Raw genomic sequence first — 23,532 nt, 5'->3', positions numbered from 1 at the left:
AGGAAACTGGAGTCTAATTTCATTTTTATTCAGGATAGTACTTCCCTTTCAGTTAGGTCATAATCTTCCATGTATCAATGACAGATCCCCTTAACTACTATTATGCATGACAACAGAAAGGAATCAAACTTATGTTAGGGATAGGATGACACTTTACACACACAGCTCAAAGCATGGAAGGAAGTTAAGTACATCAAGGGTGATAAGAGGCTCCAACTCACGACCCTTCTTGACAAAGAGCCATTTTTTTCTTCATCTTAAATCTAAACACACAACCTACAGGAGTGTTACGGGTCTTCATTAAACCGTCATTAGAACGCCACGGGGTCCACCCGCCCACCTTCTTCCCTCTCTTTGTTCACCACAAAGACGAACAAAGAGAAGAGTGGGTGGGGGGCGAATAGGTAGAGTCTCCAGCTAGAAGTTTTCAGTTCGTCATGTTCACATCTGTACACGCAAAACCCCCCCAAAAACAACAAAAAACAAAAAGAGGTAACGGTGACCGAGGGAAACAGCACAACACCTGGCATACACAGACCTCAGTAAGAGGAAGGTTCGGAGTAAATACACACACACGCATACATACACACGCACACACAGTACGGTTAGGGACCCTGGGGTTTGGTGGCCGTGGTCTCGTCCTTGCACATACACAGACACAGTCTCACACAAGCACTGTACACGGCACAAGAGGTCACCTCAATATATGGAGCCAAAGAAGAGCCAGCATCTAGGAGGATGGAGTGAACGGGCCTGTTCAGGCTGGGAGGAGGCTTAAAATTATTGGTCAGACCCTTGGGTCAGACACACACGCACGCACACACATACCAACACCCTCAGTCACACAGTGACATACGTCTGTATGCATTTAAAACTCCATAAAGCTACACGCCTGTGCAGAATATACTATCATTACTTAGTGTTGCTAGCTATAGCCATTGAAATGGCAATATTTAATATTATATGTAACCTTTTTTTTCTCCTCAGAATATACAATAATGAAATGCATTTACAGACAAGACAATGGAGGCTGTTCACATGTTCAGTACATCAAAAGTAAGAGCTTGTCTACATTAATTTCTTCATGAGTGCAAAATCCGATGCTCCTCCACCTACTTCAAAGGTTCAATGCTGAGCTTTAGCAAGTCCACTTCTTCACAAACCAATAGAAAAACGAGACAAAACGCAAAAACAAAAAGTCTAAATAAGTTGTTATAAATATGGAATGTGAAAAAACAGGTGGTCCAACAACTTTCAAACAATACAAATAAATGTCCTTCAGTGCTGTAGAATATTTTCTCCTGTAACAGGATGATCTAAAAAAAAAAAAAAAAAAAAGGAAAAAAAAAAAGGGGAAAAAATACTAATACTCGAAACAACAGTGGGCTGTTGCTTGCTTGTGGCCCTTGCAGTGAGTAGAAGACCATGGGAAGCTGGTGAGGAACAAAAAGGGGGACAGATGGGAGGTCGGACTGTGTCGGGTGGGAGGTTGGGTGTTCACATGCCGTAACCAAAGCTGGGTTGCGGCGGCTGGCCGTAGGCTGGTGCCCCCGTGTAGCCGTAGCCATACGCCTGCTGAGGAGGCACGGCCATGTTGGGCCCTGCTGTTAGCATCAGCTGGGGTGTGCCTGCAAACCATGAAAGTAGGGAGTTACAGACTGGAGGGCTTTGGATAGACGGATGTCAGCCATAAGACAACAAAACAATAAAAGCATAGATAGAAATATGGACTGGCACACAAAATGAGGACAAAAAGACGAATGGCTGAATGGATTGTTGGCCAGATGAACAAATGAACAACAGTTAGACAACTGGATAGATAAAAGTCCATCCTAATTCAGACGTGGAAAATACTTCAATCACACTCCTCACTTTTTGACACCGTCCTGGACTGTAAAGGAACTCTGAATCTGCTGTCAGAGTTATGACTTCACTATGGGTGTGTCCAAAGTCAGAGGCTGCACCCAGCTGACCCGGCTGACCTGGCAGACGCAGGTCGGGTCACTCGCCGACTGCCAATGATGGAAGTGAGCGGCTGTGAAGCTGGACGGTGCTGCCTTCAGATTTATTCCTGTCCCTGTCCTTGGTGCATGTAATGTCGCCTAGCAACTTTGACGACGCCAAACACAATCTGGTAGAAACGCAGCTCGAAATCCTGATGACCTTTTAATACTATTTAATGCTTTTTAATTAAATAATTAACAAATAAAGTTGGTAAATGATATCTTACAGCGTTTTTGTGCTACCATATTTAAAGCTGCACAATCGCGGTTATCAGTAGTCATCCCTAATGCCAACTTATCCGTCGCTATAATTAGTAACTTTTCAGACAAAAAAAAAAAAAGTAAATTTGTATCGACAAGTCAGGTTTTTTTAATGATCGGTGATCAGCCAGACAAATGCAATTGGTGCACCAATTCTCCTGTCCCACTCTAGCTTCCACTCTGTTCTTACACTGCTAAAAGAACTAAAATCCCCTCCATCAACAGAACGAGGGAACGGCCTTCGGTGCACTGATGGGACAAAATTGGCCCTTCAATGCAGCCTTCGAAGGAATCTGGAGACTCTAACTCAGTTAAAGTGTTAAAGCTGTTATTACCGTAAACAATGGGTTGAGACTCCGTGGCCTGCTCCTCCTGTTTCCTCAGAGACTCAGAGGCTTCAAGTTTGTCCACCTGTGGGAAAACATTACCGAGTCAGACTTGAGCTGAAGAGTCGGCGATCGGCTCCTGAAGAGCACAGGCAGAGACGCCACGTTTGTAAAAAAAAACAAAACAAAAAAACAAAACTGACCTCGGGGTTATTTCACTGGCTGACGGATGGGACCATTCCTGACAGGCGAAGATCAATACAGTCCAGATTTAAGTAAATAAATAAAGAAAAAACAGGCTGCTGGCGGCAGACCTTGCTCATATGTTGGAGACCCTCCATAAGGCATGAGGATTAACTAGAGTTAAACAGCTACCTGCTACTCTAATCGAGCTTGGCTACAGGCGTCTATCAGATGGACATCCACCTATCCATGGTAACAGTTAGGGAATTAGGAGGAAAGACAAAGACAAAGAGCTACTGGGCAATAATGGTCCCACCATCCAGCCACCCAGAACATGTATGAGTATGTAGAGAACCAACTCCTTATCACATTTGATTAAGGGAAACATAACATCTACTTACTATGAAATGAAAAGTCAATCCAAACTCCAATCAGTAATACGGTTACTGATTAATATTGTAATACAAAAACATGTTATATTTAAATTATTTCACCTTAAACCAAGTCAATGTGAAAAAACAAAAAATTTAAACAGCTATGAGAAGTTGATTAAACAAAAAAAACAATTTGCTTAGGCCACCCGATTCATTTCTTTCCCCCCCCCTAAAGAATTTCCTTCACAGTTCAGAAACAAACAAGCAGGGAAGGGACAAAAGAAAGCAAGAACCAAGCTGCCCCAGAGAGCATCTTCCAACACGTTTGGGTTCAGTTCTCTACATACGGCGACACAGAGACAACTACGGCCGATCTGGTTAAGCAGGCTATGCTGAGAAAATACAGGCTGCAGTTTCATTTGACAGGAGAAGGGGTTGAGAAACATGCTGAAGCAGCAGTTTAGTTCTGTTCTTCTTTGAGGGTGCATGAGAAAGACAGAGCTACAGCGGGAGGAGAGTGAAAGAGGGCGAGGGGAGGGGGGGGGGGGATGACTCTGTTCAGCCAATTCAAGGTTTCCAGAAGCAGGAACAGCCAGCGGCGACATCTTTTAGCCTGGTCCGAGTGCTGCTGATGGCTACAGAGGTGTAGGCAGAGGGAGGGGGGAGGGGGGGCAGTGGGGACATGCTTGTTCTACTTTTCTTTCCCCAACCAACACACTCAAATTACGCGTTTTCTTGCCATCATACATTTAAACTGTCATTTGAAGAGATGTACTGTACAAATATTGAACACTTTTTTGGCGCTTTTAATACACTTAGTTTGGATTTTATGTTAACATCTGTTTATTAGCACAGAGAAATTAGGCAGTCCACGTAATAAAAGAAAACAAATCTCTGGATAAACACGCTTTGTGGCTGCTCCAGTACGGAAATTAGGCTTCAACTTAGCTGCAGACTAAATCCTATATAGACATATTAGCTGCATCCAAGCCAAACAGCTGTACGCAAGCAAGAAATAACCTTTAACGGGAGCAAATTTTGGAAAAAACAAAACAAAAAAAAAAAACGAGCTGTTTGAAGTTGAGATGAACTAATTTAGGATGTTAACGGCAGACTGCAGCCGAGTGGTGTTAACAGGTCAGCGAATCCATCTGTGGCTCTGAATGAGAGGACCTGACAACAGCAGGACAGGGATCCAACCAGAGAGGAACTCTTCACACTAAGAATCTGTTTGGAAAGCCGTCTCCATGTGCGGCTGCACATCTGAGCTCACAGAATCACTAATTAAATGTGGCAGAAAAAATAAAATAAAATAAAAAATAAAAAATATCTCAGAATTCTGGGGAGCCTCCAGGTCTCCTCAAAATTCTGGCAGTAAACAAAATTGTGGTTTTTACACATTAGATTTGATAGGCTACACAGACTAGCAGCTAACAACATGATCAAATCAAATTGGTTTGATGCTGAGATGACCAATTAAATGTGTCATAAAATGTCAACAGATAGCATAAAGCAATTTTCCGAACATCGAACGATTAAATGCCAATATTTGGTGTATTATTTACAGAGCCTTCCACAAACCTTCATACCCCTTGACATTTTTTTTGTACATCAGACACGTTGCAACCATAAACTTTATAATCTGTAAGTGTGGTGATATACTGTATCCAGGGCTGAGTAAGTCTTTACTCTGTAGAGCCAACTCCAGCAGCAGGTCTGCAGCAGCTTTACATTTCTAGAACTTGACCTGTTTTTTTGAAACCACAAAAAACAGCAGGTCTGGGATTAGCTCTCCTAAAATTCTGCCTTACATTATTTTAAATCTCAGTCTGGATTTTGACTGAGCCAGTTTAAAATCATCAATATATTTCAGTCTTAAAACATTAAATTGTTGCTCTAGCTATATGTTCAGGGCTGCTTTGCTTGAGGGTGAACCTCCGCTGTAGTTTCAAGTCTTGTGCTGCCTCCACCCGCCAACTCCAACCTGATCTCATGTCTCAACTCAAGAAAAAGCTTTCCCAGAGTCCTATGCTGGGAAAAAGGGGGAATGGAGGCTTGTGCTGATCAACCACATTATATACCGATAGAATAGATTACTAAAAAGATTTCTCTTTTTCTTGGATTTTAATCTTTTTTTAACAACCAAGTAACATTCTCATTTTATTTGAATTAGAAAAGTCTGAGCAACCACTCAGCAGCTTTCCAAACAGAGCCTTAGAGGTTGGTGAAGAGCCCCACTCCGGAGCACAGTGGGTTGGGTGGGTTGTCTAGTGGAGATTACAGTCAGAAGCGGCAGAGTGACATGAAAGGAGGAGGGGGCATGCAGTTTCTGCTAATTTTACTCCCGCAAACTAAAGACTACTGGACATGGCAGAGGGAGGAGAGGGGGGGTCAAAAAGAATGATTAGAAAATGGATTCGACTTTCACCTTTTCCTTTATCGCATCAACCTGGAAAGGAAATTCAGAGAGGCAACTTAAGGAGGATAAAAAAAACAAACGGGAGTCTCCCCAAAACAGAAACTGACAGAAGAGAAAAAGATCAAACAGAAGGCTCGTCCCTAAGGGAACCACACAAAACCCTCTGAGTGGTGTGGGTAATTAACGCCACTTTTGATACAAATGCAGACTTAGAGATTTTTATGGTGCAGAAATTGCTCACTTTGCATTTTAGGCAAATGCAAAACTAGATGGATTAACTGCAAGGGGGGCAAATAAATTATGCTATTAAAATAATGCTACAAAATTAGTCTTAACCTTAAACTGTTAAAAAAAACAAAGAATCTTACAACTAAGACACTTTGGCTTAAAGTTTTTCAGAAATTCTTCCCTTAAGTTTGCTACCTGTTATGAAGACAACAGCTTGTATTTTCTGACTTGTAACAGAGCTATGAAGTAGTTCTGAATCTCCTCTGCAAAACATCTGTATGGAAAAGCAGCTCAAAATGGATGGAAAAACAAAACGCGACATTAATGATGGAACAATGATGACAGCAGCAGAGGAAGAGGAGCGAGGACAGACAGAGCTGCCAATATTGAAGGACTGGAGAGAAAACTTTACTGACAAACATAATTCACAAACACTTTTTAGCTTGCTGGTCTTCATAGGAAGGAAGAAATGGTGCAAGTTTGCAAAACTTTCTCCAAATCTTTCAATAAGTGACATGTAGCCTCTCTATTCAAAGAGAAAGAGCCTCTCTATTGAAAGAGAGAGGCTACATGTCACTCATCATTTTCTGTTTTGTTTTTTATGTTTCTAACCAGATCTCAGTGCGAGACCGCTCATACCAGCCAACCCACCTTAGAGAGATACTCCCTCATGACCTGGATGAAGTATGGCATGGAGAAGTCCATGATGTTGTGTCGCCAGGCGGTTTCCAGCACCACGTCTGGCCGCAGCAGGTCGTAGCAGGTGAACAGGCAGGCGGCGAAACACTCCTTTTTGTCTTCGTTCAGGAACCAGGCCAAGAGCTCCTCGGCCAGCTCCGTGTCTTTGGACTCTGATGCATACTGCATGGCGTCCTGCGAGGAGATCACAAAGCCACATCTGTAATTTGGATTTTCGTGGGGAAGGGAAAGAAAGGGAGCGCATCTGGAATTTTGCATTTCAGCGCAGCTTCTGGCACAAACGGTGAGACGGTACCGCACCTTGTAGAGCTTGTCCTTCTTGCAGAGCTCGACGCTCTGCTTCCAGCGGTTGTTGCCCTTGAAAAGATAAGCTGCAATCCTCCTGAATTCAATCAGTTCGTGCTTCTCCAGGCTCTGAGCCAGTGAGATGTTGTCGAAGTTATCGTACGCGTCGATGGATGTTCGCAGAGCCTGAAAGGCAAAAACACAGGATGGGGGTTGGGGGGGTAAAGTTTAAAATCGAACTATTTGACAAAGTCTATGTATGTTATATGAAAAAAAGTGTCAACTTTTTTGTCCCTAATTAAATATCAACATATTTAAAAGGCTGAAACTTGCAGCACAAGAATAGATAAACAATGACACAGATCGCATCGTACCGCGTAGTCTTCCTCATTAATGAAGAGGTTGTTGAGTGCCTCATTTACTGCCTTGTTGTTGTGATTCTGGACCGACCGCAGGTAAGTTTTGACGAGAGGCAGCTGCTTCATCTGGACACAGAATCAGATTTAAAATAAAGTTAATGAGCACCCCGATGCACAACGTTTCAAATGACCTTCAGCTGCCGTCAGTATGATGATTTGATTTTATTCGGGGCTAATTGCACCTTGCTAAAGAAGATCACGGCCCGGGTGTGGTCCAACCGGGGAGAGAGCACGATGAGCAGGTCGTTCAGTAACAACGGCTTGAACTCCAGATAAAACTGGATGGCCTTGTAGTACAGCTCTACATTCGCCACCTGGAGTAAGACGCAGATGTTCAGTTCATCACAGATCCGTTTTCCTCATCAAAAACACAACAGTAGTATTTTTTTTCTTTTGTTGCCATTGATTCTTTTTCTCCTCGTTACCTTGGTGACGATGTCTTTGAACTGACCCTCCTTCCAGGCGTCAGCTGGATGGTTCATCATGGTGATGATGGCGTTGTCATATTCCTCATACTTGTCATAAAGGAATACCAGCTCAGCCCAGAGGTGGGCCTGCTCAGCTGCCCTGAGAACCTGAAATACACACACACACACAAATAATTTCATTAACTCACATTTAACATCAGTAGAATTGTTTTTAATTTCCCAGTTTATGCATATTTGCCTAAAATGAATGACTTTACTGCTGAGTGACTGAAAGAATCAAACACCTACTTTAGGAATGTTGACACGGGACCAGAAGAGCTCCAGGTGTTCCCTCATTTTCTGTGGCTTAAACTTGGAATAGAGGATGGCCAGCTCAGTGAACATTCCCATGTGGGCGCGCTCCAGACCCAGAGCGGCCTCAAGCATGGTGATCAGTTCTTCAAAGTAACCGCGGTCCTGCAGGAGACACAGAGGGACTGAAGGACACCAAGCAAGGACTCGCATTGACACAAAAAAATGGATTTTAGCCATTTGCTCTCATAGCAGATATGTTTTGTCCGATGAAAAGGCCATGGTAATTTCCGTGAAATTAATTCATGCCTACCTTCAGAAATCAAATCGAAATTCAAAGTATAAAATATATATATTTTTTTTCATATTTGACTGAAGCAATACCTGGTAGTAGTTGATTAGTTCCTCCAGCTCGTCGGCATGGACGACGATGTGCAGACCGCACATCTGGGCAAGACGGAACTCCTTCCCATCTACACAGGCGAAACACACCTGGAGGAGCAGAAAAATTTACTTCACACAAGTAAGTCAATAAATATATTGCAATACCAAATAATAAAACGAATCAGCTTCATCACCTCCTTCCAGGTGCGGGTGCTATTGGCTTTGCGCGCTCCGTCTACGGCTGCCTGGTATTCTCCCAAATGCACCAACGTGGAGGCCAGACGGCCAAAGTTGGAGACGTTGTTGTAAAGCAGCTTGGCTGCTTCGTACATCTTGTCGTCATAACAACGATCGCCCACCTTAACAAAAAGAAACAGGAGGTCAAACCCAGAACGGACGCCTCGAGCGCCAGCTGCTCCAGATGGGAGTGAGCTCCCAGGACCTACTTGCTGAATGTGAGCGTTGTTGGGACCGTTGATGAACTCTTCCAGCTCCGCCAGACGATTGGTTTTGGCCAAAGCGAAGATCAGCTCCGTCTCAACATACGACTCCCGAGCCTTCTTACGAGCCATCTGCAAGAACTTTACCAGATCCTCCCAGTTTCCTGCACACGACCCGTCGATTATACATTTACCAAACATCAAGAATTTCAAATAAAATAGGGAAGAGGTTTTAAAATGAGAGATGATCATGTAGAGAATGTCTCACCACTTTGGGCTGCAGCCTGTCCCACCTCCATGTAAGCAGACGGGTCATCAGCCTTGATGTAGGAGTCGATGGCTTCCTTGACCATTCCCTTCTGCAGCTGGGCCTTGGCCAGCTGACTCCACACTGGAGGCTCATTGCAACGCTCGGCAAATTCATATGCCCTGTCCAAGTTTCCAATGTGCTCAATTAGAACCTACAAAGGAAGAAGATCAAAGAAAAAGCTTAAAACATGGTTATTACTGTGAAGACTAGTATTAAAAGAAGTCAGAAAACAACAAAACCTGAAGTAGATTGGAAGCACACAACAGTGGAGCACATGGGCCTCACCTGAACAGCAGAGGTGTTGACGTCAAACTTCCTGAAAATTGCAAAGGCCTCCTCAAACAGCTCATTACTGATGGCAATATTTGCTATGTCTGGGGCATCGTAGTTGTCAAGGCGATTGATGTATTCCATAACACGAGTTCGGTCAGCTTTAATGGCTGTCAGAATGAGCAGGTTCTGCAGGTTTCTGAAAAGAGCAACGCATTTTAACATGTTATAAATTACATAAATGCCAGAGTTTATTTTCTCAACTGACAAAACTAATATGGGTTATGGAAGTCCATAGAGGAAGCCAGAAATGGATATCTGAGTAACTTGCTTAAAAAAAAAAAACCTGAAAGACAATCGGCTAAAAAGTCAGACTGGGGTTTGTTTGGGTTTTAGGAGGTGGCCGATGCATCACCTGTGCTCACTGAAGACAGAATTGTCCAGCACAATCTTTTCCAGCAGCTCAATGAGCTCATTGGGCAGGTCGGCCGTCATGAAAGCCTTCACTGTGACGGATACTTCCTCTGGATCCTGAGTCTCTGATAATGCTGTCTGGACCACCTACAGCAGAGGAACAGCACACTTTATCCTCAATGGCTGATGATAATTTGGTCAGTCAGTTGTTTGTGTTAATATAGAAATCAAAAGTATGCCTCCCTTTGGTTACGCTTGTTATGCACAGAGCTGAAACACTATTGGCTATCAGTCCAAACTAAAACAGAGCAGATCATCTTAAAACATTTGTGTGAAAACCAAAATGGGAGAAAATATTCTAATAATTGCATTTTGTCACTTTCTTTTGAACTTGGATCCTGTTTTGTTGTTTTGCAGGGGTTTAATGGATGTGTTGTTAAACCCTAGTTGTTAAAATACGAAGGCTGTGATGATATTTCTGAATTAAGGCCGCTCATCCTGAACTGTATCACAATTAAAAGTTGCAGCATATTGAATTCATATTAGCTTCGGTATTAGAGACAGAAGCTGGTCAGACCTGGTCAATAAGGGGTCTTCTGTAGTTGTTGGTCTCCAGCAGGACACTCGCCCACAGCTCAGGGTTCTTGCGTCGTACAAGGTAGCGGGACAGACTCTTGAACAGCGAGTTTTCATTGCACACCTGGAACATATACAGTAGAAACAAATCATGGAAACATGAAAGCATTCCACATTTATGTCCCTAGCCAAAAATTTTGGCTGTAAGGAATTAAACTTATTCCATCAACAGCTTCTTATTTGTAGCTCACATGAATGAGTTCCTGGTCACACTGTCCTCTCTCGTAAGCCACGCAGGCCAGGTGGGGGTCTCTTTTCTCGCAGTATTTGCCCACGACACGGCTGTCGTAGAAAGGGTTCTCCCTTAGAAAGCGCTCAGGGTTGTTGTTGCTGTCGATGTAGATCTTGGCCAAAGCATTGTGGGTCGCGGGTTCCTCACAGCCTTCATGGATACGAGCCTCCAACCAGGGCAGCAGCAACTTCAGACTGCAGAGAGAATAAAACACTGATTTAGGGACAAGAGAAAAACACTCTGAGGCACCTCATGTAACAGATATGTGTGATAATAGGTTTCACGTCTGAGGTAGTTTCATTCTTACCGATTTCTTTTCTCTACTTCAGCAACAAGTTCATCCGTGGAAAACTGCCCCCTAACCACCATGATCAGGTTCTTAATCACATCCTCAGCACAGTCCACGTCCAATAAACCTCCGATGACCACCGGCAGACGACTTGGGTTCACCTGGAGCAAATGATCAAGAAATCGTCGTGTTTATGCAAAAATGAGAAAAGCACAACCACGATGACATCAGAAGAGCTGCCTGTAAGAGAAGAAAAGTACCTTCTGAACGTAGATCTCGATGTATTTCTGAAGGCTGTTGCGATACAGGTAGAGGACCAGGTCATGGACAAAATCAAAGCGGTCGCATACAATGATTAAAGGAAGCTGGTCAGTAAGTTTAGCCTCCTGTTGGGCAAAAAAAAAAAACAAGCATTATTGGCAATAAAAACTTGTATTTTGATAAAATATGGGATAAAAAAAAAAAACTTCACAGTAGGGTAAAAGTTCTACACGGCTCATTTCTAACCTTCAGGAAGTTCTTCACCCGCTCCGGGTCGTAGCAGTTACTTTCTCGACAGATTCTCTCCACCTCCTTAATCTGGCCGGTTTTGCAGGCGGCTTGAATATATTTGAAGTGGACCTCTGGATCTTGACTAAAGTTCACTATAGAACCCAGGAAGTAGAATAATCCTGGAAAAAAGATAGGAAAAAAACAACAAAATTTTCACAAACATTTTGGAAAAATAATTTTTGTGACATCAACCAATCTCCACCTTACATCCAAGTTTGAAACGTATTTTCAACTCACCTTCAAAGCTCTTGAATGACTCAAACAGCTCAGTGAGGGACTGAGTAGTGAGCTGTTCGTGGTACTTTGAAGCCACCTGCACACAGATCTGCAGGTTCTGGCGGATGTTGGCTGACAGCATGGCTCTCAGGCACTCCAGGGAGTCCTCCACTGAGAGGGAGCCGAAGAAATTCACCAACCACTGCAGGAACGATCAGAAAACATGCAGCAGATACAACTACACTCCTCGCAACCTGGCTAAATTCCTCATCATTCAGATGTTTTAATTGTAATTTTTAGGAGTTTATTTCAATTTGATACCTCTGGGTTGAGAAGGTGTGTGTGCACCACGGCTCGCTTTATGTCATACAGGTCTGTGTAATGCTCCAGCGCCCTCTGCAGGAGGCCAGCCTTCTCACACAGCTGTGCCACATGGGCGCGGTCATAGTGGGTGAACATCTGATTGCCAAGGATGGCGTCTGCCACCTTAAGGATATGACACATGAAAGATAAATTGTCATTAGGCGCTTTAAACTGGCTGTTCCTGCTACCATTCTCAGTGCTTGTAGCACTTTGTATGACAGGGTTTGGAGGGTAATCACTGATTTTACATTACTAACCCATTGTTGTTCACTATGTCGGTATTTGAGTCTGAGAGTAGAACCCCTCAGCCATTGCTTGTAATTGTCAAACAACAATCATTGGCGACTCTGAATCAAACATCTGGTTATTTGCATCTACCTGTGGAGCATGAACCAAGTTCATTTCCAGTAAACGTGTCTGCAGCGGTCCTTCCATGGGTCTGTTGTTTTTTAGAGCATCTAGTAAGAATGAGGTGCACTGCTGGATCAGGTTGTACTCCATAAACACGTCAACAATCTGGAGAAACACAATCATGTACGTGTTTAATCATGTTTGTAAATGTTATTTGTTTTTTTTTAAATGTAAAATAAGTAACACAACTGTACTGTTTAACAGCCGACACATATGTTGTACCTGTGTAATATCAGCAAGAGGTTCCTCATCCTGAACCAGCATCTGGGAGAACTGGAGACCTTGCTCCGGACTTATCCGCATAACGTTCCTCAACAAGAAGATCCAGTCTGGTGTGTAGCCCACCTGCAGGAGCCACAGATTATTCCTTTGGTTTAACCAACTCATAATCCTTTATCTGAACATTAGATAAGCCAAGTTAAAATACAAACTCCCCAATATGTTTTTTCTGGATCACCCAACAAACATAGAATACATAAACGTTCTCCATCACACACCTTCTTGGCATAAAGAACGATCTTCTGAAACTGTCCAGTCTCTGCAAAGCACTGGATGACTTTACTTGGGACATTTGCTCTGAGATACACACTGAGGGCCAGAGTGGGATCGACAGACTTTACAAGGTCTCCGAGCTCCTCAGAACATTCCAGCTGGAAACAAACACACAAAGCAAATTAACAACAAAATCACACAAAATGTGAGACTTAAAGTTATTACAACAAAAGAAAAAGAAAACTGAAATTTGGTTTTTACAGTTCCATAATCCAACAAAGTGAACTTGGCTGCCAGTGACAGACACATCCTCAAACAGCATGTAGTGAGAAAATCACCTGGAGACAATTGACTTTTTCAAGAGGTTTTAAGTACAGCTTGACTGTTGGTAAGGAAATGCATCTACCTTATCCTCCTTCAGCCATTTCTCCAGTAGCTGCTTGCGGCCCTGCTGAAGAACAGGCCTGCAGAGCTCCAGAGACTCAAACTTATTGAGCTGGCCTTGGTCCAGCAGGATGCCAAAGTACTGGAGCAAAGGAGAAGTCTGGCCCGGTTGTGCTGGAACACTTTGGAACCTCCGAATGGTGTCTGGGGTCCGCAGGATGCCCTGAAGCAGAAAATGGACAATCCATCCTCTTCGTCAAATATAAAAAATATATATAAAAATAAATACAAATTTCACAGTATTTGGCTAGGGCACTTAAGTCTGATCACAAATCTCCTCCTTTGTTTGTATAAGAAATGTAACCATAAACTGAGCATTTATGTTATTTCGTGTGTGTGTGTCCGTGTGTGTGTGTGCATGCACATTGGCATGCAGAAGTACCTTAGGAGCATTGGCCGCCACCTTGGCTGCTTCCGAGTAATTTCCTGCAGCAAACAGGGTGTTAAACTTGCGAGCGAATAGTTCCTCGGCACCAGCAAGGTTGTTGCGTACAGCCATGCGTAGAGCCAGGTCTGGGTTCTGGAGAACATTGGTGATGTATGGGATTATATTTTCCTCCTCCACACACACCGAAAGCACCTGGGGAAGAAAAGAAAATCATTAACGTACTATATCTGATGAAACAAAGACACACGTCATCAAAAGTTTTTACACCGCTTGATCTTTTTTACATTTGATGTAAAAGAATGTGTGTAATTTGCTTACATTCAAAATGATCATACCATAAAATGTAAAAGAAAAAAAAATCCCCCACCCCAAAAAATAATAACTGTAGTTAAGCAATGTTGCACTTAAGTACTGAACTGATTTTGATTTAACCACTGGATTACATTAATAAAAAAAACAAAAAAAAAAAAAAACTAAACTTGAACCAAAACTCAAATTCAAAATATGTTCTTGTCTTTATGCACAGTGCTAAAATATCTGTCACTGTAGGCATGTGCAACACTCTGAGCAGTGTGTGTAGGACCTGCAGGTGCAAGCCAAGACAAACAACAGGATTAGGTTGTGCAGCTTGCCTAGCCAAGCTTTGCCTCCCTGCTGTGGCTGTCACATGCTGCCCGAAAGTAAAAATGCTGCTGCAGCGAGATATTTTCACACAGATTTACTCAATCAAGGTCACACCCAAGGACCCAAGCTGATAGGCAGTAAGCTGACATACCACAGGGAAAATGAATCACCAACAAATGTCAGGACTAATACACACACGCACACACACAAACGTGTAAGAGTGTAGTTCAAGCATGCCTGTCGAGCGTGAGACAAGAGCCGGTTTAAAAATGAATTGTTAGGCGTTTAATTTGGAGCTGGCTCTAATGTTTGATCTCTAGTCCTGATTTGATAAACACAGATAGATATTTATTTATTTATCAGCTGAAAATGTACCTGTCCTTTCCTGTTAACTCCAATGATCCCAGCAGTGGGTTCGTGTGGGGCAGTGACGAAAATGGTCTCCCCACTGATCCGGTTCATGTAGATGCAAGTTCCGGTCTCCAGATCATACAGGTGGATGTAGCCGTACTTTGTGATGAGAAAAACGACATCTTGCTTGGAGCTGATCTAGACGTGCAGAAAGAGAGAAAGGGGTCATACATGCAGCTAGCATCTAAATGTGAAAGTTCAGGTAGCGCTAGCAACCACCGGCTGGAAGCCAGACTCCCAGAGGAAGACTGAAACGGTTCATTTCTATGGTGATCCAAAGGAACGCTGACTGGGAAACGGTAGCCAATCAGAGTCCTACTATTCCCTACAAATCCTGACTTCTGCAATGTCACAAGCTGGCTCAGGCACTGTCTGGATTTAGTTTATAATTAGCATTAGCCCAAAATTAAATTTGGACTGAAAAGAACTGCACAAATTGAAACCAAATCATTTCCGTAAGTTAACATTTGTTATGAATTGGTGATTTATAAATAAACTGAACAAAACTGCATTCTAATGATCAACAGCATATGGAAGCATTGTACCTGCATAGCAACAGGGAAGTCATTCTGGGCTTCCGGAGGAAAGAAAACATCCACGGCTTTTTTGGGGAATGGTTGGTTTCCACTTGGCGGGGTTCCGACTTCAATAATATGAAGCTGGAAGTCAAAAAGAAATGAAGACAAAAGAAGACAAAGTCAGCCAATGTGGGTTTGTGTTAAGCTTCAGGTTTTCAATTAAGTACATTTAAATTGGAATCTGGATGAAGTCAGCTGTGATCTCTTCATCTATGCAGCCGTGAGCGGGAGGCTTCATGGCGCTGCTAAATCGTACTTTTCCTCCTGCTTGTCCCCGCACAGCAAAGCAGAACAGAGTTGATTCTTCGGTGTTGCCCTCCATCTTAAATTGTGCAAAGCCAGCAGCATGGCCTTCAATAGGCTGGGAGACCTTCCTGTCCACAGAGTACAACTGCATGGCACCAACAACACGGTTTTGCTGAAGGAGAAAGAAAAAATAAAACCATATATCTCACTGTCGCCGTTAGACTCATTTATCATTAAAGCGCTCTTCTCGTGATTCTACCTGAGCTGAGATACCAATGAGGAGCAACCACTTCTGTTTGGCGTCAGTACGGTAGTTGATGATCTGGCAGCCTGCCAGGCTGGAGTGACGGTCAAACACTTTGATTGGTTGGGAATCGCCCTCCATGCTCCAGTGGTACACGGCGTTGTCTGTGACCAGGGCAACGGTGTTGAGAGAGATCCACTTCCAGAAAGTCACGTCGTCTGTCATGGTGTGAGCCTTCATCTTGCTTTTCATCTCAATGTTAAAGATCTGCAGGGTCTTTGCAGCTGAAAACATCGAGAGAAAAGGTGACAGAAATGAATGCCGTGATCATCCGACACCATTTCAAATATTTACTTCAAATAAGGGTTATGACTTAAGGTACGACAACGCACAAGCCAAAGCAAACTTTTGGATTAAACCTACCATTGAGGCATACCTACTCCAGCTGCTGGATAAGTGCTGGAAATCAGGGACTTGACTTACAAAAACGGGCCATTAAATAAAAAAAAAATAGCCAGAAACAGCAGAAAAACAAAAAGGCCAAAACAAAGGCAACCACTAATATGGATCTGCATTCAATCACGCTAAATGCCACAACCTCTTAATGTCAAATTTATTTGTTACAGTCGCAATTAACGCCTCTGCTAAAAAGGAGCTTCTGCTCTTAAATGCAGCCCCGTGTTGTATTTCTTTGCCACTTTGCTATGTAGGAACTCTATAAGGGAGACGACAACACAGCTGAAATATGGAGCTACGTTACCATAGCGGCAAAACTGGATTGTAAAATGAGGACATATGTTACAGGCCAGGTGGATCCTTTTGTTTGGGATATACTTGCATTTATCACAAGTAATAAGATAAGTTTTTTCAGATGATTGTTCTTAAAATGTTTTAGTCTCAAAATAAATATAATACAATGCTTCGGTTGGCGTGTCTTGTAGATTTTAATAGTCAAAATATATTTTTCTTCTCCATAATTTGTACCCAATGTGTAATAATGGAACTGCAATGTTTTGTAGATACTGTGGCAGACACATTGTTTAGGTGTATTTTTTTCTCTTGCCTTTTAATGCAAAGCCAGGCATATTTTATAAAATGCTGTCTCCAGAAATAAACATGATGGCCTTTGGAGGTTAAACTGAAGACTCTGTGTGAAATCTTCAACTTCTAAGATCACCCAGAAAAATGAAACTTTGGGCATGTTCGAGCTTCAGCGGCATTTAAGATGTATTTAAGAACAAAGAGTGGATTAATTTAGGCTGGGTGTGAATGCAGATTAGGAAGAAGCACAAAGACAAACAGATGTGATAACGAGGAGGATGCTGGACAGATGCACTCAAACCCATTTTTTTTCCCCTCCAGTTCAATCTTGTTGGAGGAAAGTGTCTGTTTATTGAGCTATGTGGAGCAAATATCCCTCATTAGCAGTGGCTATTCTAAATAAGTAATCCAAAATAGACAATGAAGTATAGATATTATAAATCTATTCAAATTTAACCATCAGCCAAGCTCTGAATGTGCTGGTACATTCTTTTAAGATCAATGCCAATTTTTGGTGTTCCCAGCTTGCCAAGATTTATCACAGGCTGTGCACAATATTTTGTTGCTCTAATGAATCAATGTTTTCCTCTGATCTTCATATTTTCCTCCTGTACAATAAAGCTCATCATGACAGAGCACCTGCTTCAGCTCCCATTTTGCCTGAATCGTCTCACCTGTCCTGCCCATAGATCTATCAAAACATTTGAGAGCTGCTGAAACGCTAGTCAATGAATTTTATGACGTTTGAAGCAAAGAGCTGCTGTGAAAAAGCAGAACGACTTTTGTCAATTCTGTCTGTAAAATTAACTGAAACAGGGTTAAATGCAAGTCAAATTGTTAATATGTTTAACATAAAGAAAGTAATAATAACACTATCAAATCACTAAAGCAATCTAATGTGGAGGAAAATAGAGGCCATTTTATTTTTAAGAGCCCTATGTGTGTTTCTGGTTTATAATCTACTGCAAAAAAAGATACCAATTTTAAATTTGCAATAATAAACAAAAATCAAGAAAAAATATTTAAGTTAATTTCACCCATCCCTAATTAAGGCTGAACTGCAGAAACTCTTCAGCACTCTTCCTGGCTGCCAGGAAGAACTGATTAGTGAGACTGCAGAGCCTCAAACATCATTAAGTGGGTGAAATCATACAAAAATCATACTACTAGTGTAGACGATGTAATAGTGGTGGAACCATACTTTTAATTTTTATAACCTAGTGGAAAAATAAAAAAGGATTCACAGAAGCAAGGACATGATTATACTACACTGCTGAGTATTTTTAAATATCTGATTGATAACGGGAACAATTGTACTGGAACGCTACGGCTTGTTTCGTTTCTCACCACGGATGCAGGCAATTAAAGGTGTTTTCCTATCTGTAAATCAGCTTTAACATGTTCAACACCAGCCCAGATGCAATTACTCAAAGATTTATATCACACATCAAATAAACAAACTCAAAATTCCATGCAGGCAAAAATATTTTTGCAGTCTTTAAAAGGTTTAAATAAACCCTAAAATGTGTATTTACATACTGTACAAAACAGAAGACTTAAAAATATGCTGTACAGTATGTTGTGGAAAATAAGATGTAGATTAAAATATATGTACATTGTATCAAATGTACAAACACACACTACAAAAAAAAAAAGAAGAAGAAGATGGCGAATTTAAAGCCATTTTGGTAATCTCTGCTTCTGCAGGGTTTTTTTGTTATCTCAAGCACTGGATTAAATTACAATCAGCAAAGTGCAAACATTTTAAGACAGTGCATACAGGAACACTTTGACAACTCGGGATATGTAAAATTCAACTCACCGTCTGCAAACATAAGAGAGCAGTAAGAAATGAAAAAAAGAGCAAAAACAAGCAAAACAGACAAAGCATTTATGACAGCATGACATTTTACTATTTCTACTGCTACTTTTCCTAATAGTACTTTACATCTGAATTGGTAACACTACACTGCAGTTGTTGACAAACAAAGATGGAAATGATCTACTTATGAACATCGAAATGAAAAGCAGAATGTGAAAGCTACGTAACTGACAACACAAAGTTAATTTACACAAATGATCCCGTGACTTAGACAAAAAAAAAAAATAGCAAGAAATTTGACCGGCCAAATCTTAACTGTTAACGTTTACTTTTTTGTCAAAAAAAACCAAAAAAAAAAACTTAAAACACTCTCTATGTCCTAACCATACGACATGGATTCAAGTGATTGCTTACCTTTAAGGGCGATAACTTTGCTGGCAGGATTCATGATGGCGCTGTCGGCGGAGATGGGCCGGCGGATTGGGTTGTTGGGATCGGCCATGTCAATGATGACAACCTGGGCCTGCTCACCCACTTTCTCCCTCACGCAGATGAACTTGTCAGACTCCATGGTAAGAGTGCTGAAGCCAATGTTGGCTGGGTTGATCCCCAAGTTCTGGAGCTGTGACAGAGACATGAAAACTGTTTGAGCAGCACAGCCTACACAGTCTTTTACATTTCTAGAGCAAGAGATGTAAAAGATCATCCATGGGTTGCAAAACCCACATTATGGACATTATTTATATCATGATGAATAAGTTTTTAAAAAATAAATACTAAAAAAAAATAAAAAAAAAAAAGCAACAAAGAAATACTTTACATATAACGTACAAGCAACCCAGGAAGGAGAAATGCTGGTTCCTTCCTAGCACTAATTGCTTAGAATCCATCAAGGAAATAAGAGCCTACAAGTAAAGATGCACAACTCAATTAGCCAGAGATAATCAAATCAAATACTGAAATTGTCTTCCCCCCACCCAAGACAGTTAATTTAGCAAAACTGTTTCCCAATATCTGAACAAGTTCAAGTAAAAACCATAACAGAAAAACATAAATATTAGGGACAAATCTGCTTTAATAAATAAATGACGACATCCTTGTGATTATGTCCTTTTTTGCTGTATTGAGAGCAACATGCAGCACATTTTTATTCCACATATAACAGGCTTTAGAAAATATCATAAAGTCGTATCAGCCAGGAAAAGCCTGATGGGTTCATCACTAATTGCAAGATGACCCCACTGATGCATCAAAGCGCTTGTTTCGGTCTCATTTTGAATAAACTCAGAGTGAAGTGCATTAAAGCGCCAGCTCCTAACTCTATCCCTCCAGCTACAAAAACCTGACTCAAATTGGTCAGCAATTGGCAGGTTCATGCTCAACTTGGTGACAAGCTGTTGAAGTAATTCATTTCAGTAAATCAAGTACATTGAGGAAAGAGGTGAAAATGCAGTTAAGTGTTCCCCAATGCCCATAGATGGAATAAAGACCCTGTTTGTTGATGTAGTTTTTATATTTGGACTTCTGATCACCAGTCAAAGGCGATCAAGTTAAAATTGCCCAATTACGTTCATTAGATACTATACCAGGGATTCTGAAAACCTGGACGCTTGATATATGGCCACAGTACTCAATGTATGCAAGGAATAAATAATGAATAACCTTGTTATTTATGAACACAAGTCATCTGCCAACCACAATAATACTGATGAAATGTAGTGTGGATTTTGTGCTCATATCTTTTTTGTCTTTCAAAAAGTATTCTTTTATTTTACATAATGCTATATTTTAAAATAAATAATTGGAGATAACTCAGTGGTAAGTTTTCACAAGCTTTACCAAAACATTAATATGAAATCTGAGAAAAAAAAAACCCCAACAACATTTCATAAGGTTATAGATTAAGGCTGCTCAGTGATGTCAGACATTTTGATGTTATGTTTATTCTTGGGTTAAGCATGGAAACTAACAGCCTCAAATTTGGCATCATTATGCTATCTATACATTCAAAGTTTTGGGTTAAGTGTCACACAACCAACAGTTTTAGGCATTTTTGAGCAATATATGTTTTGAGTTATTGCTTAGAGTGCAAAGCAAATAAAAGGGATTTAATCCTCACTAGTTGTTCCTCATCTAGAAATCAAATTTGGAATTTTTAGCATAAGGGTTGCACATCTAGGTGTGGCAAGTTTTCCTAAACCTCTGCCATACCACCAGAAAATGTGACCATAAAGTTAAATAGAGAACATTATGTACCATGTGTAGGATTGTAATAATCAGAAAAATGACATAAATAAGCGGTTTTAAAAACCAAATTAAATTTCTATTCAGATATGCGAAAGAAATATAATCACAGTCACATTCACAGTCGGAGTTCCTATGCAAATTCAATAATCCAGCAGAACCAGAAGCTGGGAAGTGATTGAAATGTACTGCAGTCATATCTACGGCTTTAGGGAAATCTAAATAGTTGGGGGGAAAATCATTGATCGAGTCGCTATTTTGCGTCAGACGACAGATTGACGACATTACATTTAGTCAGAAACGTCATTTAGATAAAACGTGCAATGCAAATCGCTAGTCGTGACACAACGCTCTGTGTATGACGTTACATGGCAATAGGTCCTGTCAAACTGCAGCTGATCGGGCTTTAATAACCCGCTTCTCTTCATCCGAAGGCCATTGTGACTGTAACAATGTGATACAAACGTATTTATGACAGCTTTCCTAAGCACAATGTGCGATGGTGCCTGAACGGTAACTTAAATACTCCAGCGCCGTTATAATTAAATCACTCTCAACATCCCATACGATCCGCTAACTAACGGTTCAGGCGCTTATGCAAAAGCTAGCAGCTCAACTAATTAAGCTACACGTACAACAACCATTACAGAAAAAATGAAGAATTGTTTAACATGCCTATAAAAGAGTGGCAGAAAGAAATGTTTCTGGTAGAGAGAAGCGTTTTAACTCGAGTTCACAAGCATAAGACTGATGAATGAAGATACCAGTTGGCTAAACGGGGGAGGGGAGGTCATTCATTTGCTGCGGGTATTGACGTTAGCTTGTCTAGCAAACTGTCAAACGGTTATTATACAGAGAAAAAGACATGTAATGAAAACGCTGGGAATTGTGAAGCTGTAGCGTTTCTTCGCATACCTGCAGGTGCTCCTGGAAGCGGATAGGCAGGATTTGAGCCATGGTGATTTCTTGAGCTTCTCCGGAGTCCTGAAATTCTAGCCGTACAGCTAGCTAGCTCGGCAGTTAGCACCGCGCTAGCTACGACCTCTTCACTGAGTGTAGGTCGGAGCCAGTCAGTGAAAACGGCTGCACGGCGAGAAGGAAAATCACTATGACGTGTTTTTAGTTGTGTTTCCGAAATCTGATACTCGGGAAAATGTTAAATTTGTCTTCCTTTTGTGTATGCTTTCTGCACAGCATCGATGGATAGCGGCAGATACGGCTGATCTTCTCTCTGAAATCCGCAATGGCGGCGGAAACGGCTCAGTGTTCCCTCTCCGGAAGCATCCAGGGAGCTCTGGAAGGACACTGGCTCTTTCCTCGTGTGAAATCTGTTTTTGAGATTTAACCAGTTTTATTCCTGATTTAATTAACTGTTACGAAATAAAGCCTTGCAGTGCTTCAGCCACTTGCGTTAGTAAAAAAAATAAAATAATTTCATCTCAAATAATTCCTTTAACGGTTTATTTTAATTAAAAACCTCTCCAAAATGTTTAACAGTTCAGATGATGCAGATAAGATAAATATAAATAAAAATCAATTTAACTGGAAGCCATGGATACAGTCTACACATTTGTACTTTTATAGTGATTATTTTTACACTTAATCTTCCTCAGATCGGATCAGAGGTTATAAGCACTGGAGGTTAATGAATGGCTCTCTGCACACCCCATATTATCAAACACACACTTCACATAGTCTTTATGCAGAAAACCTTTTTATGATTCAGCATTTCAGACACACTATTGAAAGATAAACTTTTGGAGTATGTTCTATATTGGAGACGTCTACATTATTTTTTTAGGATGCCTTTTTTAATCAAAGGTTGTCTGACAGCCAGAAAATATGCTTTTTAAGGTAAAATATAGTAAACTTCAATGTTTTTAAACAGGGATCATGTTTAGTGCAGCCTCCACCACATTGAAAACTACCGCTAACATAGGGTTAGTAAGAAAATTACAATTTAGGAATCAACATTTTCTTTAATATTTGTTCAGCTTAGAGTTGTCTTCATGACACCAGATGAAGCACCAACATTTCATCTGTGAAAGCTATGGAGCAACAATGTCTTGACCCTCCCCCACCTGTTGCTGTACACTGACTGCTATGCAGCTGGCTTACACTATTTCCACTCTTAAAGCAAAGCTTTCATCCATCTTAAAACTTTAAATATTCTCTAAAAAACTGATTTACAAAATCAGGGATCGCAACACAAAGTACAATGTTCATCTCAAGAAATGAATTTAGTTTTATATTTTAAACACAAATATATGAAAATGGCATACTTATGTCCTTCCTTAATTTGCTTATTTGCAATGTTTGTATACCTCACCCAGTTATCAATGTTATTTTGTTGGTTGTAAGCTAAAATGTGTGGCAAACACTACATGTGAAATTTATCTCTCAAATGTGTCAAATAATAGCAACAAAATACACCGAAGCTAAGGCATTCTTTTCATGTACCCCAACCTGGATAACACCAAAATATTAATGGTACAGCTCATTGGAAAATTGTTTAATTTCTAGATGAAATATTTTCAATAGAAAAAAAAAGACTCGTCACAAAGT

General features: G+C 41.1%; 1 protein-coding gene across 2 annotated transcripts; it reads right to left on the bottom strand.

The window, feature by feature from the left end:
* Nucleotides 1–7: 7 nt before the first annotated feature.
* Nucleotides 8–23,397, bottom strand: LOC106915100 (clathrin heavy chain 1-like). Of its 2 annotated transcripts, XM_014982465.2 has the most exons (32): nt 21,883–23,397; nt 19,138–19,345; nt 15,876–16,144; nt 15,627–15,788; nt 15,338–15,451; nt 14,757–14,930; nt 13,752–13,949; nt 13,332–13,532; nt 12,931–13,083; nt 12,656–12,778; nt 12,401–12,538; nt 11,981–12,145; nt 11,681–11,861; nt 11,399–11,562; nt 11,152–11,277; nt 10,910–11,052; nt 10,562–10,796; nt 10,312–10,434; nt 9,736–9,881; nt 9,336–9,519; nt 9,009–9,201; nt 8,747–8,904; nt 8,495–8,659; nt 8,301–8,408; nt 7,914–8,081; nt 7,623–7,772; nt 7,380–7,511; nt 7,153–7,263; nt 6,794–6,964; nt 6,446–6,667; nt 2,600–2,675; nt 8–1,628 (listed from the first exon to the last, which is right to left on the bottom strand). In XM_014982465.2, the coding sequence occupies exons 1-32, from the start codon at nt 21,922–21,924 to the stop codon at nt 1,498–1,500; spliced, it is 5,034 nt and encodes a 1,677-aa protein (XP_014837951.1). In that variant the 5' UTR covers nt 21,925–23,397; the 3' UTR covers nt 8–1,497. The 2 variants fall into 2 exon arrangements, with proteins under 2 accessions (XP_014837951.1, XP_087867955.1); XM_088011829.1 differs by lacking the exon at nt 21,883–23,397 and having other exon boundaries at nt 19,138–19,966.
* Nucleotides 23,398–23,532: the final 135 nt, after the last annotated feature.

This window comes from Poecilia mexicana, unplaced genomic scaffold (assembly GCF_051168715.1).
Source record: "Poecilia mexicana isolate PSO_F unplaced genomic scaffold, ASM5116871v1 scaffold_13, whole genome shotgun sequence".
NCBI lineage: Eukaryota > Metazoa > Chordata > Actinopteri > Cyprinodontiformes > Poeciliidae > Poecilia > Poecilia mexicana.
The sequence above is the reverse complement of the archived record's forward strand: the minus strand, read 5'-3'. Positions and strand labels throughout refer to the sequence as shown.

Bases quoted from the DNA above. Each gene is read 5' to 3' on its own strand.
- LOC106915100 (XM_088011829.1), bottom strand. From the start codon at position 19,429: ATGATCTTTTACATCTCTTGCTCTAGAAATGTAAAAGACTGTGTAGGC. The intron at 15,789-15,875 runs GTAGAATCACGA...TTTCTCCTTCAG, and splicing joins TCATTGGTATCTCAGCTCAG to CAAAACCGTGTTGTTGGTGC. The intron at 10,435-10,561 runs GTGAGCTACAAA...TATATGTTCCAG, and splicing joins GTGACCAGGAACTCATTCAT to GTGTGCAATGAAAACTCGCT.